Source organism: Mobula birostris, chromosome 1, assembly GCF_030028105.1.
Source record: "Mobula birostris isolate sMobBir1 chromosome 1, sMobBir1.hap1, whole genome shotgun sequence".
NCBI classification, from domain to species: Eukaryota; Metazoa; Chordata; class Chondrichthyes; order Myliobatiformes; family Myliobatidae; genus Mobula; species Mobula birostris.
This window is the reverse complement of record NC_092370.1, coordinates 112,248,565-112,266,363: the sequence shown is the minus strand read 5'-3', so window position 1 is coordinate 112,266,363 and position 17,799 is coordinate 112,248,565. Positions and strand designations below refer to the sequence as shown.

The 17,799-nt window shown below is 42.7% G+C and overlaps 1 protein-coding gene across 6 annotated transcripts in view; it reads right to left on the bottom strand.

Annotated features, from left to right (window-relative positions):
• The window catches only part of kif9 (kinesin family member 9), a 103,753-nt gene that overhangs the window by 36,470 nt on the left and 49,484 nt on the right, over positions 1 to 17,799 (bottom strand). For 5 of the 6 annotated variants that reach the window (XM_072269195.1, XM_072269104.1, XM_072269026.1 and 2 more), the window contains 5 exons: positions 16,534 to 16,617; positions 12,780 to 12,872; positions 9,962 to 10,109; positions 8,336 to 8,400; positions 3,697 to 3,774 (listed from right to left, as the gene is read on the bottom strand). In XM_072269195.1, coding sequence (XP_072125296.1) covers positions 3,697 to 3,774; positions 8,336 to 8,400; positions 9,962 to 10,109; positions 12,780 to 12,872; positions 16,534 to 16,617 — 468 coding nt within the window. The remainder of the gene's footprint in view (positions 1 to 3,696; positions 3,775 to 8,335; positions 8,401 to 9,961; positions 10,110 to 12,779; positions 12,873 to 16,533; positions 16,618 to 17,799) is intronic. The other variant, XM_072269278.1, reaches the window with a different exon arrangement.

Here is a 17,799-nt window from a genome sequence, read left to right as displayed (position 1 = left end):
CGGGGTCTTCACAGACACTTTTAACCTGTCCCTGGCCCAGGCAGTTGTCCCCATAAGCTTTAAGATTGCCACCATTGTGCCAGTGTCGAAGCATTCCACTGCCACGGGCCTGAATGACTTCCACCCAGTTGCACTCACCCCCATCATTGCAAAGTGCTTTGAGAGACTAGTTCTATCACATCTGAAATTCTGTCTGCCCTCTACCCTGGACCCCCATCAATTTGCATATCGCACCAACAGGTCAACAGAGGATACCATCTCTACGGCACTTCACTCTGCCCTGACCCACCTGGACAGCCCCAACTCTTACGTCAGAATGCTGTTCATCGACTTTAGTTCGGCATTCAATACTGTGATCCCCTCCAAGCTGATCGCCAAACTTCGCCAGCTTGGTATCAGCTCATCCCTCTGCAATTGGACCTTGGACTTTCTAACTAAAAGACCCTAATCAGTTAAGTTAGACAACCTCTCCTCCTCCACTCTCCCCCAGAATACCGGCGTGCCTCAAGGCTGTGTGCTGAGCCCTCTCCTGTACTCCCTTTTCACCTGTGACTGCGTTCCTGTACATGGTTCTAACTCCATAATCAAGTTCGCAGACGACACCATGATGGTTGGCCTGATCGGGGGGGATGACGAGATGACCTACAGGGACAAGGTCTAGCACCCGGCTGCGTGGTGTGCTGACAACAACCTGGCCCTTAACACCCAGAAGACCAAGGAGATCATTGTGGACTTCAGACATGCTAGGAGCCACACTCACGTCCCCATCTACATCAACGGAGCTGTAGTGGAGCGTGTATCAAGCTTCAAATTCCTTGGTGGCCACATTTTTGAGGATCTCACCTGGTCCCTGAACTCCTCCATCCTAATCAAAAAGGCGCAACAGCACCTTTATTTCCTGCGGAGCATCAAGAAAGCTCACCTCTGTCCCAGGATACTGACAGACTTTTACTGCTGTACCATTGAGAGCATACTCACCAACTGTATCTCAGTGTGGTATGGCAATTGTCCCGTATCGGACCACAAAACACTTAAACGTGTGGTGAAAACTGCCCAGCGGATTATCGGCACCCAATTGCTCACCGTTGAGAACATCTACCATAAATGCTGCCTGGGCAGGGTGAAAAGCATTATCAAGGATGCATCTCATCCTAACCATGGACTTTTTACTCTCCTCCCATCCGGTAGGCGCTACAGGAGCCTCCGCTCCTGCACCAGCAGGCACAGGAAGAGCTTCTTTCCTGAGGCTGTGACCCAGCTGAACCTCACATCACAGCGCTAAGCAGTATTGCACTCATATTGTACTGTCTCAGTACTTTTATATTTGTGTGCTGTAGCACTTACTTTTTATTCGCAGTTATTTTGTAAGTAACACTATTCTTTGCATTTCTGGTCAGATGCTAACCGCATTTCATTGGCTTTGTGTCTGTACTCGGCACAATGACAATAAAGTTGAATCTAATCTAATCTAAAACATAGAACATAGAAAACCTACAGCACAATACAGGTTCCTCGGCCCACAAGGCTGTGCCAAACATGTACTTACTTTAGAAATTACCCAGGGTTACATATAGCCCTCTATTTTTCTAAGCCCCATGTACCTATTCAGGAGTCTCTTAAAAGACCCTATCGTATCCACCTCCACCACCATTGCTGGCAGCCTATTCCACGCACTTACCACTCTCTGTGTAAAAAACCTACACCTGACATCTCCTCTGTACCTACTTCCAAGCACCTTAAAACTGTGACCTCTCATGTTAGTCATTTGAGCCCTGGGAAAAAGCCTCTGACTATCCACATGATCAATGCCTCTCATCATCTTATACACTTCTATCAGGTCACCTTTCATCCTCCATCGCTCCAAGGAGAAAAGGCCGAGTTCACTCAACCTATTCTCATAAGGCATGCTCCCCAATCCAGGCAACATCCTTGTAAATATCCTCTGCATCATTTCTATAGTTTCCATATCCTTCCTGTAGTGATGTGACTAGAACTGAGCACAGTAATCCAAGAGGGGTCTGACCAGGGTCCTATATAGCTGTAACATTACCTCTTGGCTTTTAAGCTCAATCCCACGGTTGATGAAGGCCAATGCATCATCTGCCTTCTTGACCACAGGTTGACCATACAGTCAACCTGTGCAACAGCTTTGAGTGTCCTATGAACTCGTACCCCAAGATCCCTCTGATCCTCCATACTGCCAAAAATCTTACCATTAATACTATATTCTGCCATCATATTTGACCTACTAAAATGAACCACTTCACACTTATCTGGGTTGAACTCCACCTGCCACTCCTCAGCCCAGTTTTGCATCTTATCGACGTCCTGCTGTAACCTCTGACAGCTCTCCACACTATCCACAACACCCCCAACTTTTGTGTCTGCAGCAAATTTACTAACCCATCCCTCCACTTCCTCATCCAGGTCATTTATAAAAACCATGAAGAGAAGGGATCCCAGAACAGATCCTTGAGGCACACCACTGGTCACCGACCTCCATGCTGACTATGACCCATCTACAACCACTCTTTGCCTTCTGTGGGCAAGCCAATTCTGGATCCACAAAGCAATGTCCCCTTGGATTCCATGTCTCCTTACTTTCTCAATAAGTCTTTGCATGGGGTACCTTATCAAATGCCTTGCTGAAATCCATATACACTACATCTACTACTCTACCTTCATCAACGTGTTTAGTCACATCCTGAAAAAAATTCAATCAGACTTGTAAGGCAGCACGACCTGCTTTTGACAAAGCCATGCTGACTATTCCTAATCATATTATGCCTCTCCAAATGTTCATAATTCCTGCCTCTCAGGATCTTTTCCATCAACTTACCAACCAGATTCTTCCACTCACCTGTTCATTAGGGAAATTGTCCAGATTCTTCCACTCACCTACTCATTAGGGAAATTTTTACTGTGGCCAACTAGCCAACCAACTTGTATGCCTTTGGAGTATAGGATGAAACCAGAGCACTCTGAGGAAACTCACATGATCATGGAAAGAATGTGCCACTCCATAGATATGGCACTCGAGGTCATGATTGAACTTGGGTCACTGGAGTTGTGAGGCAGAAGATTTACTATATGTGTCACAGTGTTGCTCCGTGTTGGGTTTGGATTGGGTCAACTGTCAAAGAAATCATGTCCTTGGGCTTGGATCAGTCTTGATTGCCACGGTTGCAATCAGTTTTGGTTTTATATTCAATGAGATGCCTGGATGTCTGGAATGCACTGCCTGGTTTGGTGGTAGAGGCAAATACATTAGGGGATTTTAAGATACATTTGGATAGGCACATGGGTGTAAGGAAGATGGAGGGATATTTGGAATGGTGTAGATAGGAGGGATTAGTGTTTTTGATTTGCTTTTAACTGTTTCAGCAGAACATTGTGTGCTGAGTAGCCTCCAAAATCCAAAATTCAAAAACAGAAATTAAAATCTAACTTCTTTTGTTTCTAAACAAGGACATAGATTTGAAATGTGAAGTCTTGCTTATCTCTACAGATGCTGCCTGATTTGCTAAATGTTTCCAGCAATTTTTTTTGTAAAGGAAGAGAGAAGATGTCATTCTCTCAATCAATGTAGGAGTGAGATTACAGAAATATTATACTAACAATTTGTATTTGTGATGTCCGAGTACTTATATGTGTTAGAAAGAATTAAGAAATAAAATCAATAATTTGTACACTCACCATAGGGTCACTATGTACATTAGCAACTGGTTCAGCTGGTATACACTTCATTCTTGATGCAAACCGGAGTGTAGATAACTGAAACAAAAGAATGACACTGTCAGCCTCCAACGAGGAAGATGTTTATTTTGGTTTATACCTTTTAATTGCTTTCTGTAGTCATTATTATTAATGTGTGAGCTTAATGTATGTTGAAGAGTTATTGGATCACTTGTGCTCCAAAGTCAAAAGTAGTATTCAGCAGATCTCCATATTTACTAAAGTTCTAGATTTGGAATAATGATTAAAAACAAATGCTTTCCTAATAGCCATTCTCCATACCAATACACTTTCTATCATCCTGCCACAGCTCAGACCAGAGTTGGAAAATGACACCTTCTAAATTTATGCCTTACTTTTAAACTAGGCAGTGCATTTGCATAAGAACTACACGAGGAGTGCCTGCAGGGTGTCTAGCCACCCTCCTTACCAGGCAGGACAAAAAACAAGACCTGTCAAAGGACGGATGAACCCTCTCGTAGGGGCAATGGCTATCTAGCAAACACATGCCATGAAGTGCAGAAAGGGCATCCCTTGCATCGAGGCTTGGTCTGACCATTCACTGTAACAGAACTTCCCCCAGCCGTCTTGGACCCCACCATGCCACTGGATCCGGTGGGGGGAGGATGTCGAGAGGGTGGGTCTGGACCTGTGAAACCCCCTACTCACCTAAAATCCATTCACGCACACGCTCTTCCTTTCTGAGGAGTAGGGTATCCCCACTAACTGACTGAAAGGAACTATCATCATCCTGAGGGAGAGGGAGAGGGAGAGGGAGGAGGAGTTTCATTGGTGTTAAATCAATTTGTGTGCCATTTGCACTGAATGGGAAATATAACAATAGTGAAGATGATTTGCCATTCTTGGGATATATGCATTATTGACAGAACTGATTTTTAGTGCCAGTCCCAAAGAAGGTGATGCTAAGCCTCTTTCAACTGCTTACAGTAGTTTAATGCAAATGAACAGACTGTGTGGTTACCACAGAAGAAATCAAGAATTGGTTGTGATAATATTAGATCGTAGGCCACACTAGTTGTGTGAGGCAAGTTTCTTTTTTAGACTAAACTTGGATAACAGAAGGATGCTTGACAGCTGTGACAGGTACAAAGTAAAACCATGCAATGTAAATGACAACAAAGTTTCACTCCCAGAGGAGCTCAATACCTTTTATGCTCACTCTGACCAACAGAACATGAAGGTCCCCACAACTCCCAATGACCCAATGATTTCAGTTTCTGAGACCAACCCGAGAGCACCCTTAGGAGGCTGAATTCATGGAAAGCATCTGGCCCAGACAGCATACCAGGCCAGGTACTGAAGACTTATGCTAATCATCTTGCTGGAGCATTTACAGACATTAACATTTTGCTTCGGCAGCCTGAGGTACCCACAAACAAAGGAGCTTAGGTCCCAACACCAGCTGCAGGAACATTCATTACCTCACAACCATCAGGCACCTGAGCCAGCATAGACAACTTCACTGACCAAAACTCTGAACTGATTCTACGACCTAATGACTCACTTTCAAGGGCCCTACAACTCATGTTCTCAGTAATTATTTTATTTGCACAATTTGTCTTCTTTTGCACATTGGTTGGCAGTCTTTGTTTATGTATAATTTTTTTACAAATTCTAATGTATTTTCCTGTAAATGCCTGAAAGAAAATTAATCTCAAGGTAATCTGTGGTAACATATATGGGTAACACCCTGGGAAAGGTCACTGTTAACATAATGGTCTTTCTGTAGAAGCAATGTTTGGGTTATGGTTAGAGATAACAAGTGCTTTGGGATGTGAGCTGGGTCCTTTGTTCGGTGGAGATTAAAAGGGAAGACGCTAGAGAGAACCGGTTGTAGGATTTGACCCGGTGGGGGACCGTGATTCGATGGAACAAGGTGCCTTAGTCAACTGAGGATCGGTGAATTTGACTTTTGGAAGAGTAGAGCTCCAATTTGTGCACATTTGACTGTTTAATTATAATGAGCCCTTTTTGTTTTTTCTTTCTTTTCTTGACTAATCGTTTAGTTAAGATTCATAAATATAATTCCTTTAAGCATATGCAGTGTGCTCTCTGTTATTTCTTGGCACTGAGTCATAGCAGGGTAGCAAATCACACAGTATCTACACAAACTGGGGTTTGAGGTGGGACAGTCGTCTCAATCTATGGGTCTGGCAGGATTGGAGTATGTATTTCCTAGACTTTATGCAGCCAAGGAAACCAATGGAGTTTCATAAGTACTTTGAAAATAAATTTACTTGATTCTGACTTTAAAATAAGAGAATTGTGACAGATTCATAATCACATCAGGAGCATCAGTTTTTATTTATTCCCAGATTCTTTAAAAACTTTGAATGAAGAGTCACAAATGAATAATTAGTTCTCTAATTGTATCTCTCTCTCCACTTTCAAAAGTATTTTGGGATCTTGTTGAATTGAATTTTCCTGTAAAGAAATCATCAATAGGTTCTTTTTACCCAGTGGCCATATTTATTGCATGATCCAGATAGATATCTCAGGCAGATTGTCTGAGCTCACCACTGTCAGACCTGGACTATTCTCATCTGACATTTAGAGTCTTTTTATTTTGTAACAATAAGAACTGTTAGGTATCTGGAGATGAATCCTACTTTGCTCAGTGAACAGGCTGTTTAAAAATATTTAAGAGACACAAGTTCATAATCATGCCGGTGGACAGAAAAACACACAGGATCAAAGCCAAGCAATACATACATGTTGGCTTATAGACACAAATAATATCAAATTGATCATTTGATATAAACAAAGTTAGAAGAACCTCTTGTGGAAGTATGGTTTGATAGAAGCACCAAGATGCATGAACTATGCTTGATTTCCTACTGTGTTGGATTGGAAGAAAGGCATTATAATCAGTCTCAACACCTTGGTTTAGGAAAGCAGAAAACTCATGCTGCTCTGCATAGCTGCAAAACATTTTTGTAGACTGTAGAAGTACTGCAGATAGTTATTGGACTCCAGTAAAAGATAGTTAGGTAATGTTGTACATCAGTAGTCTTGGATCAGATGGACCAGGGAAGACAATCTCATATTCAATCATTGATATATACACTTGAAATTTTGTCATAGACCATATTTAACACCGAGAATTAGACATCAAATGGGACTGGTTCCTGACCCATATTGCTCATTTTGCCCCAATGGAACTGTGGGCTCTTTTATACATGTTGTATGGGAATGTCCAGGGGTTTTTGGTTTGTGGGGGAAGGTTATCGGTACTCTTACAGAACTAATGGGGGCACAATTACCAATGGACCTCGCTGTACATCTTCTAAATGATGACTCCCACCTTTCCCTTATGGAAAAAACACGCAAAGTCTGGCTGGCAGGCCTGACTGCAGCTAAGAAGATTGTAGTTCAGCGTTGGAAACCTCCCCATGATATTCAAGTACTCACTGACTTCGGAGCTTTTTGGACATTTCTTACCTGGAACTATCATCAGCAAGAGTAAATGATGCACGACCAAATGCAATCTTAATGTGGACAAATTTGATATCTAACTCAAAAGATCTTCTGTTAAAATAGGAATGCTCTGTGTATGCACTACTATTCAGTTGGTTGGTGGAGGGGCGAGGGATGGGGGGAGAGAGGGGTGGAGGGGCGAGGGATGGGGAGTGAGGGGTGGAGGGGTGAGAGATGGGGAGAGAGGGGTGTAGAGGGGGTGGGGATGAGGAAGAGGATGAGGGGTGGAGGGGGGATGGTGATGAAGGTTGGGGGGGTGGCTGGGTTAAACAGTCAAAATGTAATCGGCAACTGATTATATTGAATGTAATTTGTTGATTTTGCAATTAAAAAATGATTAGAAAAAAACAATATAATAAAGGTACTTAAACTGTAATTGCTGTTCTCCCCCACCTATGCTATGACATTTTCTGTGACACCTATCACTCATTTCGCTATACAGATACATATTCTCATTCATTCTCTCTCCCTCTCCCTCCTCACTTCCACTTCAGTTCACCAGGTTCTGATATGTCTGTTAGGAACAACAATCTGCAGCAGGTTAGATGACAGATGTTTGGTGGAACAGATGGGGTGTGGATGGAATTTTGCACTTCATCCATCTCTTATGTGATTCATTTGTGTGCTCGACAACTTTCTTTGCTGTTGATTCCTTTTTATCGACCGCCATCCTTCCACATTGTTACATACTCTTCTCACACATATCTAGGAAAAGCAGGCTGTTTCAATGACAATTTGTCCGTCTTAAACATCCATAGGTTCCACATTTAGTTACATTGTGAACTATTTAATCTGTGGCAATTTGTCAATGCTTGCATGGCAATATCTTCAAATTTTACAGTGCTTAGATGGATAGTGTGAATTAGTGTGTTGTTACTTCTTTACTTTCAGGTCAAAATCTTAGAATTTCCCACCTGACAGCAATGTGGAAGCACCATTGTACATGGATTGCAGTGATTCAACCTGAGGACTTTTTATCATATCACTAAGGCATAAAAACAGAAGGCCATTAGATAATGGATCTCCCATTTTGACAATGACTTTAAGAAAAACATAGTCAAAGGAACAATGACAAATCTACGTTTTCCCATAAGGTCCTTACCGTTTCTTCAATTTGAGCAGCCTCTCCATAGATATTTGCTACCAAGATTGTGTTGCAGGTTCCACCTAGAATATTGAGAAGTGACTGTTATAATACTGCAGGCTCAAACTAAAAATTGAAGGTTGTACATTAATTGTTGTATTGCTTCCACTCATGAGAGAAAAGTATCTGAAAATAGATGACATAAATATATAAAAAGAACATGTCCTGGAAACTGAAGGCCTTTGCTTGTTCAGTGGCATATTGTTGGGAAATTAAGTAGCAGATTAGGTCAAAGGGTCATGTGGTACAGTGTAGACTAATCAAGCACGTAAGGGCAGTGCAGTGGTGCAGCTGGTAGAGCTGATGCTTCGTAGAACTAGAAGTTTGCACATGTTTGCTGTTACCGCTTGGGTTTCCTCCCACATACAGGTTGGCAGGTATCCTGGCTCCTGTAAATTGCTCCTGGTGTATAGATGAGTGGTAGACTCTAGGGAAGCTGATGAGAACATAGTGAGAATGAAAAAGACCATTATTTAGTGGAGAACAATTGAGAAAACTTTGGAAAGAATCACAGAGGAAATCCTTTCATGGGTAGGACACCCACATTATATGTTTCCTTGGCACATTCTCCTGGTACCGCTACAATGGCAGAGGTACAGTAAATTAAAGCTTTATTTTAATTCTCAATACCTAGGTGGGAAGAGAAGGATAATAATAAAAACCTGTTCATCCTTGTTAAGAAGTTGAAGACTGAATGAGTGCTTGCTAGTTCACTTCTGTTAAAATTCATCTATCTCCATATTGGGCAGGAGTCATAAAGGTCGTGTAAGACAAGAATAACAACTTTCCTTCCCTAAATACAGTAATATTAGTAAGTGGTTGAGGTTTAACCGCAATATGAACAGGTTTTTATTCCCAATTTAAAAAAAACACACAAACTTTAAATTTAGGATTTCCATAATAGGACTAAGATATCTTTGCTGGATTTCTAGTCCAGGTCTCTGGATCACTAGTCTAAATATAGCAATATACTAATACTCATTTTGTCTACTGCCAAGTTGAGGCTAGAAGCAGGTTAGTGGATAACACCTTGTATTCCATTTTGGTAGACTCCAACTTGAAAGCATTAAAATTGATTTCCCAAGCTTCCAGTAATCTCTCCTCTCTGTAACCCTGCCCCTTTGTTTTCCATTATCCCTCTGGCCCCATTGCCCCTCCCCCACCCATCACCCTCACATTCCCCACCTCATTCCCTTCATTTTGTGGTCCATTACCTCTTCTATCAGCTTCCATCTTTTTTAAGCCCTTTGCCTCTTCCACGTATCACTTCCCAGTATCACACATCATTCCCATTTCTCCCAACCACCTGCCCCCCACCTATTTATCTTGTCCCTCTCAGTTGGATTCACCTATCACCCACTAGTTCAAGGACCTTTCCCCCTCCCCACAACTTTCATTGTGACTTCTGCCCTCTTTCTTTTCAGTCCTGATGAGGGGTTTCGGCCAAAATACTGACTGTTTATTTCTCTGCATAGATGCTGCTGGATTTGCTGAGTTCCTTCAGCATTTTTTTTGTGTTGACCTTATTTCATTCAATTAATATCTGATGCTTCTGTGCATTCACTGCTTCTTCTACATGCTTACCTATGGAATCCTTCAGTACATGTGTGAGTTTGCTCTGTCTAAATGGAATATGTTCTCTCTTGGAATCAGTAAGAGCAATAATGGTCTGCTCAAGGAAGGAGAGTGACTTATTGATGTACATAGCTTCTCGCATCACTTGTCCTTCAGACTGAAATAACAAAAAAGTAGTTAGTCCAGATTAAAAGGATATGATATAATGGTTATATTGTTATTTGTGTTTTGTTTCTGATTTATTAGTGGCAGGGAAATCAAACATTTTACAATTTGGATTTCATGTTTGTCTTATTTCATTCAGAGTTCTGCTTTTCTTTAAATATTTTTATTAGTTTCTACATAAAAGAATACAGAGTACAAAAAAGTATATATAAAAGTAGAAACAAACTACCAATTACATTATATCTATTCATAATAACAATCTCATTACCCCATATTCATGTAGGTTAGTCAAAGTTATATTGAAATATACTAATTTATTACAAAAAAAATCTAACCCCTACCAAGACCGAAGCTGTTTATTAAGGAGAAAAAAAAAGTAAAATACCTTCTTGTATAATAAAAATTAATAATATCCAACATCTAAATTTAAACAATGAATTAAGGGTTTTGAAAATTTTGCAAATAATTCAGAAAGGGTCCCCACAATGTTTGAAAGTCTTGACGAGATTCAGAAATTGAACAACGAATCTTCTCTAAATCTAAGCATGACATAACGTTGCATAACCATTGAGCATGAGTAGGAAGAGAAACATCTTTCCATTTAAACAAAAGTGCCCTCCTAGCTATAAGAGAGCTAAAGGCCAAAATATGCAAATCTGATGTCTTCAACTTGATATCTTGTCCAGCTGTCATAGGACGGTGGCTGGGAACAGACCCAAGTGCAAGACACAGACACTGAAGTACTAGGGACAGGACTAGGATACAGGGCGATGGCAAGGACATGGACAGAAAAACTAGGAACCTGGAACATGACTGAACAAGAGAGCTAGGAGCCTGGGCTTGGACTCCGAGCCAGAGACTGGACAAGGACCCAGTACCTGGGTCTTGCCTCTGGCTTGGACCCCAGAACTAGGCAAGGACGAGGCTTGGCAGGCAGGCAGGACGAGGCTGGAGTCTTCAGGCTAGAAGCTAGAGGCTAGAGACTTGGCTTGGCAAGAGGCTCGAGGCTAGAGGCTGGAGTCTACAGGCTCGAGGCTAGGCAAGAGACAAGGCAAGGCTTGGCAGGAGGCTGGAGACTTGAGACTAGAGGTGAGGCTGGAGACTTGAGGCGAGGCTAGAGGCTGGAGATGAGGCAAGGCTGGAGGCTGGAGTCTTGAGGCGAGGCTGGAGTCTTGAGGCGAGGCTAGAGGCGCAGATCACCACCCGACAGAGGCAAGGGACAGGAAGGGACAGAACCAACCCCAGGTAACGGCAAGACGGCCTGGTTTACTTGGGCGGAGGCAAGGGACAGGAAGGGACAGAACCAACCCCAGGTAACAGCAAGACGGCCTGGCTTACCTGGGCGGAGGCAAGGGACAGGAAGGGACAGAACCAACCCCAGGTAACGGCAAGATGGCCTGGCTTACCTGGGCAGAGGCAAGGGACAGGAAGGGAGCTAGGTACAGGGTGGCTCCAGGACCAGGCAGCAAGACAAGGCAAGGCTACAGGCAAGGCAAGACAAGAACAGAACTTCAGGCGACGTGAGAGTTACCGGCAAGACTAAGCAGGGCTTCTGGCAAAGCAAGGCGAGACAGAACTTCAGGCGAGGCGAGAGTTACCAGCAAGACAAAGCAGGGCTTCAGGCGAGGAAACAGAAGGCAGAGGAAGGGATCCAAGGAGTAAGGACAAGAACAATCCAGCAACCACGCCCTGGTCTCTGGAGGTATTTATGCAGCCAGCCCCAACTAGCATCAGCTGCCTCAATTAGCTCAACAAGGACAGAAACAGGGTAGATAGGAAAACCTGGAGCAAGGGTCGATGGACCGGACCGTGAACCGGAATACAGACTTCATGGACTGGACCATGACACCAGCAACAATACCGAATAGGGCCGTCAGAGGATTAGGCTTAAAATTGACTTTGAAAAGCACAGAAAAAGTTTGAAAAACTTCCTTCCAATATTTTTCAAGACACGGACAAGTCCAAAACATATGAATTAATGAAGCTTCACCAATATTGCATCTGTTACAGTAGGGAGATATATCCAAATAAAAATGAGTTAGCTTATCTTTAATCGTATGGACTATGTACCACCTTAAATTGTATGAAGGAATAGTGAGCACATAGCAATGACGTATTAACCAGTTAAAAAATTTCATTGCAAGTTTCCTCAGATATTGATGTCTTTTAACTTCACGGTGCAAGTTGATCTTCCAGAGCAGGGATCTGTAGTCTTTGCATCAAAGATATAGGATGGATAAGGAGAAGATGGACAAATTCCCATTATCATTGTTGATTTTCATTTATCTCTGGACCAAAACTTCGAAAAACAGATGATGTGGTCATTTATTCCATTGCTGTTTGTGTTACCTCATGCGCAAAATCATTACCAAATTTATCGACAGTATAAAGAAACACCAAAATGTACTAGAAAATAATGAATATGCTTAAAGCTATGGCAGGAAAGATGGCCTAACATTGGATAAATAGTGTGCTATTTTTTCTTTCAGGCAATGGACTTTTAACACTCTTAGTGGTTCTATCTCATCTGAAGATACCACTATTTACTAATATGCTCATTAAAGCACACAAGTCCTGTTTTGGGTAGCTTGACCACAAATGTCTGCCCTGGAGATTTACCATCTGGGTAAAAATCAGAATGATGCATTTGATGGTCACTCACTCCTGTCTTTCCTAAACGTTCAGAACCCGCAAGATCCACCATGTTGAGTTTTGAGGTCAAGTACTTGACTTCTGAAGCCTCCTTCCATCGGGTCTGCAAACCAAGAATATTAAGGTATAATTAAGAGGCTTTACTAAAAATTTAACTTGTGGAAATAGCAAACAACTGAAAGACAAGAGTTAAGTGCTTGAATAGATGAAGGATGTATTATTCCTTCATCAGCTTTCCTGATTTGCTCAGTTGCTAGTAACAATCAGTAGATATAGGTCCTCCATAGAATACCCAACTTATTTACATACCAAAGAGCACTTGGGAGACCAGCAGGGTGAATTTGCTTAGTGCCATGGGGCTATAGGAATCTTCTAACAAATGGGAATATGGTTCATCGCAATATCTGAATGGTTGAGTGAAATGTCATGGTTTTACTACACATTGCCCTTGGTTGATCTTTCTTTTTACTAAAGTACATTTTTGGGTATTTCTGACAGGAATGGCACCTTGTTATAACTTGGAGAGGACATGTATCTCACAACCTCAGTGAATGTTGCTCAATATTTACTTCTGAGGCACACTAAACCAGTACCATAATAATATCCCCTATATGAACAAGATATTCAAGTTTTCTGTATATACACCTTTTCAACATTCTCAAAGTGTCATAAGGGGGCATTGAGAGTGGACCCCCACATGCAAGACACAGACACTGAAGTACTAGGAACAGGGCTTGACTAGAGGGCAGGAACAAGAACACAGACTTGGGCTAGGACATTGGTTAGGAAAGCGGGACCAGGACAAGGAACTGGGAACTAGGAGCCTGGACTTGGACTCCAAGCTGGAGACTGGACAAGGACCCAGAACCTGGGTCTTGACTCGGGCTCGGACCCCGGAACTAGGCGAGGACATGACGTGGCTACAGGACTGGACATGGCTTGGGTTCTTCGAGGTGAGGACATGACGAGGCTTGGGTTCTTCGAGGCGAGGACATGATGAGGCTTGGGTTCAGACTCTGAGCCAGAGATTGGACAAGGACCCAGAACCTGGGTCTTGACTCAGGCTCAGACTCCGAAACTAGGCGAAGACATGATGTGGTCTTGGGAGACAGGACTAGGCAAGGTTACAGGACAGAATGAGAGGCTCCTGGGCAGGATGAGGGAACTCCAGTACAGGACGAGAGAACTCCAGCACAGGACGAGGCACATGGACAGGATGAGGCACATGGACAGGACGAGAACACGAAGCCTTGACTTGGTACTCAGGAAAAGCTGAGCCTTGGACCTGGGATGACAGGAACCTCGGAACCTTGGACTCAGGACGACAGGAATGCAGAACACAGAGCAATAGTCGTGGGGAGGACAGGAACACAGAGCCTTGGTCTAGAGCACGGGAACATGGAGCCTTGGACTTGAGAGACAGGAACACAGGGACATGGAACACAGAGCTGTGACCCCTCCTTAGGAACAGGACGTAGGGCCAGGACTTGTACACGGAACACAGAGCCAGGACACCTCCTTGGGAACAGGACTTGGGGCCGAGGCCTGACACAGAATACTTAACATGATGAGATGGTTCCCAACACTAGGTAGCAGCAAACGGCTAGACCTACTTAGCGAAGACGTGGACACAGAGACGGTACCCAACACTAGGTAGCGGCAAACTGCCGGACCTACCTAGCGAAGGTGTGGACACAGAGACAGTTCCAACTCAAAGATAGACAGTTCCTTATCTTGACACAGCAAGGCTCTGGTGGTAGAACTTGACAAGGTTGCAGGCAGGGCTCCAGACACAGGCCACAGGCAAGGCTTCAGAAGGAAGGGGAAGGGAAGGGAACAGTTCAGCCTCAGGGTAATGGGAAAGACAGCCTGGCTTATCCCACAGAGGTGAGGACAGGATACCAACGAGACAAACCAGCACCCACACTTGAACCCAGGGCCACTTATATTCCCAGCCCCAAGATGAGCATCAGGTGCCTATGATTAGGCCCAACTGAAACAAGGGACAGCCAGAAGACCCGGAGTCCACGGACCAGACCGTGAACCAGAATGTGGACTTTACGGACCGGACCATGACACAAAGGCAGATTGAGAAAACCTCTAAGACTAGGTACATATCCATGTCACTTCGTTCCAAAATCTGCTGAACGCATAGAGGAGTAGGAATAGTTACAATTGAATTTATTTAATTCAATCAGCTCATCCTGTTTTTGAATAAAAGCACAAAAAGATTGAAAATGTTATCCTTCTTCATCCTAAGGGTCATTTTGCTGAGATAAATGAAGTAAATTCTGATGACTATTTGTAAGATTTATAAACACCTTCCCCTTACAATTTCCCTTTCAACAATTGAATGACCACCTGGTTCGACTAGTGTTCTCAACCCAGAAGGACTGGTGACACTCAAGGCACATGACATCCCAATAATAGCATTTTCTTTATTTATTGCTAGGGGAAATTAGGGAAGAGTAATAAATAAAGAAGGTACGTCTTGCTAAACTGCTGATGAAGGTACCCTCAGTTTTGAAGGGCAGGGAGCTTTAGTTTTTAGAACAGTTGATTACGAAGGTGGTGATAGATTTGGATGCTTTCCAATTTAGATGAAAAATGGTGGTGTTCCCAAGTATTTGTTTCCCCTGTATTCTTGACCATACAGGCTTGGAAGCTGTTGTAGCCAAGACAGGAAACTGCAGTGTATTTTGCAGTTGGTAAATTATATAGCCATGGAGTGCTAGATGAGGAGATAGTGAATGTCTAATGTGACAAGTTCATTGTGAAGCACTGCTGGGTACCTAACCGCTGGTTTGCTGTAGTTATGTTGATACTTCATCACACACAGTAGCATAGCAGTCAGCACAAAGCACTTTCTTACAGGATTCGACTCCCACTGCTATCTATAAGGAGTATGTACATTCTCCCTGTGACCATGTAAGTTTCATCCAGGTACTCCTGTTTCCTCCCACAATCCAAAGACATACCGTTAAGGTTAGCAAGTTTTGGGCACGCCACATTGGCGCCAAAAGCATAGCAACACTTGGAGGCTGTTCAGCACAATTCTTGCTGATTTGTTTTGATGCAAACAACACATTTCATAGTATATTTAAATGTATACGTAACAAATAAAGTTAAACTCTCAGTGTTTATCCTGGGATGTTTTACTTGGAGGATTGAGTAAAGGCAATATCACTTGGTGTCAAGGGAATATGATTAGATTCTTTTTTGTTAGTGGTAGTCATTGCCTGACACATATGGCTTGGATATTTAATGTAGCTTTTCCATCTGTATGTCTTGTGTTGCAGGTATGGTCTGTTTTATATTCTGAGGAGCTATAGGTTGCATTTAACCTCCTGTGATATCGGTGAACATCCCATTTTTGATTTTGTGATAGAAGAAAGTTCATTGATAAAGATTGTTGGGTTTAGTTGCGACACATTTACAGTTCTTCAGGTTGGCTAATAATGCTACTGTTTATCTCGCTTGGGAATTTGTGAATTATTATTACTAATGTTAAATAATTGGATCATTTCTTAATGCATGCATTACTAAATGACAATAAAGAGGACTGTGTGTCTTCATAATGTAAAAAAAATAGAAACCTGTTGGAATTCACTCTACTTCACATCACACCAGCTTGTGCGTTTATCCTGTTGTTTCATTTGAAGAATTTAAATAAATTTGTTTAGGTGGCTTTTAGGTAATAAGAATCTATGCATGTTGGGAAATTAACAAAGGCTGCAGGGCAAAGAGATGGCATCTCAGCTTACCTCAACATATATTGTAAAGATGCAGTGAGATCTGGAAGAGTTCGTATTCATTGAATGGGATGCAATAATTCTGTTGGTTTCGCCCTGTGACACGAAAGAGTTGCAGTCTCAATAAAAACCACAAGGGTCAGAGAGGAATTACAGGGTAAGCAAGTCAATAATGCTGCTACAAATATAAGGATACGATACAATACAGTGGATTCTGGTTAATTGGGACACATTGAGACCAGTACATTTTGGCCAAAATAAGCAGCTGCTCCAATTAGTCAAAGTTTCATGGAAATAGTTAAAAAGGTGTAAGAAAGACATTACTGTTTAACTGAGTAAAAAAAAACTATGTATTTAAATGAAACATAGAACAAATTAGAGCACTACCAATACTACTACAGTACCATAAAAAAGTGTGTTAGTTCTGACGGATATCGACGGAGGAATTCATTCAGTGTACACTGTACATGAACAGTATCAGAGCAGACACCTAGTGCAGAAAATGACTTTGATGATTGCATCCCCCAAATCTCAAAGGTTCAAAGGTCCAATTTAATGTCAGGGAAATGTATACAATAAACATCCTGAAATGCTTTTTCTTTACAAACATCTACGAAAACAGAGAAGTGCCCCAAAGAATGAATGACAGATAAACGTAAGAACCCCAAAGTCTCCCGCAGCTCCCCCCTCCCGTGCGAAAGCGGCAGCGAGCAACAATCCCCCTCCCCCCACCGGCAAAAAAAAGCAAGCATCGGCACCATCTCCAAGCACTCGAGCGTGAGCAAAGCAATAGCAAAGAAACAGATTTGCAATTACCCCAAAGACTTTGCATTACACCCAGCCTTCGACATACCGCAGATTCTCTCACTCCCTAATAAGGGAGAAAAAGGTGTCTCCATTTTCCCAGTGAGATGGGGAGACACCAGTGAGATGGGAAGTCCATTACATCGCTTTTTTCGAGCTCTGTGCCCGAAGATCGCAAAGATTCTGGGTTTTCAGGTCCACAGCAGATATCCTGACTCCCCAGCGACACACGGGTCTCCTGTCGTAACACCGATCCTCGATCCGCCCATCTCCAGAGCCCCGAGATCTTAGGCTTCTGAATTCAAGCTGGACTCTTAGACCGAACCCTTGGCGTGCCGAACAACAGCCAGTCCTGAAACCCTGAAAACGGGTCCCATTCCCGCAAAGAACCAAAGTCATTTTTATTTTCATTATAACATTAATAATTGTCTCTGTCTGGCGGAACTGGTCCTCATCTCAATAATTTCTTCTTCG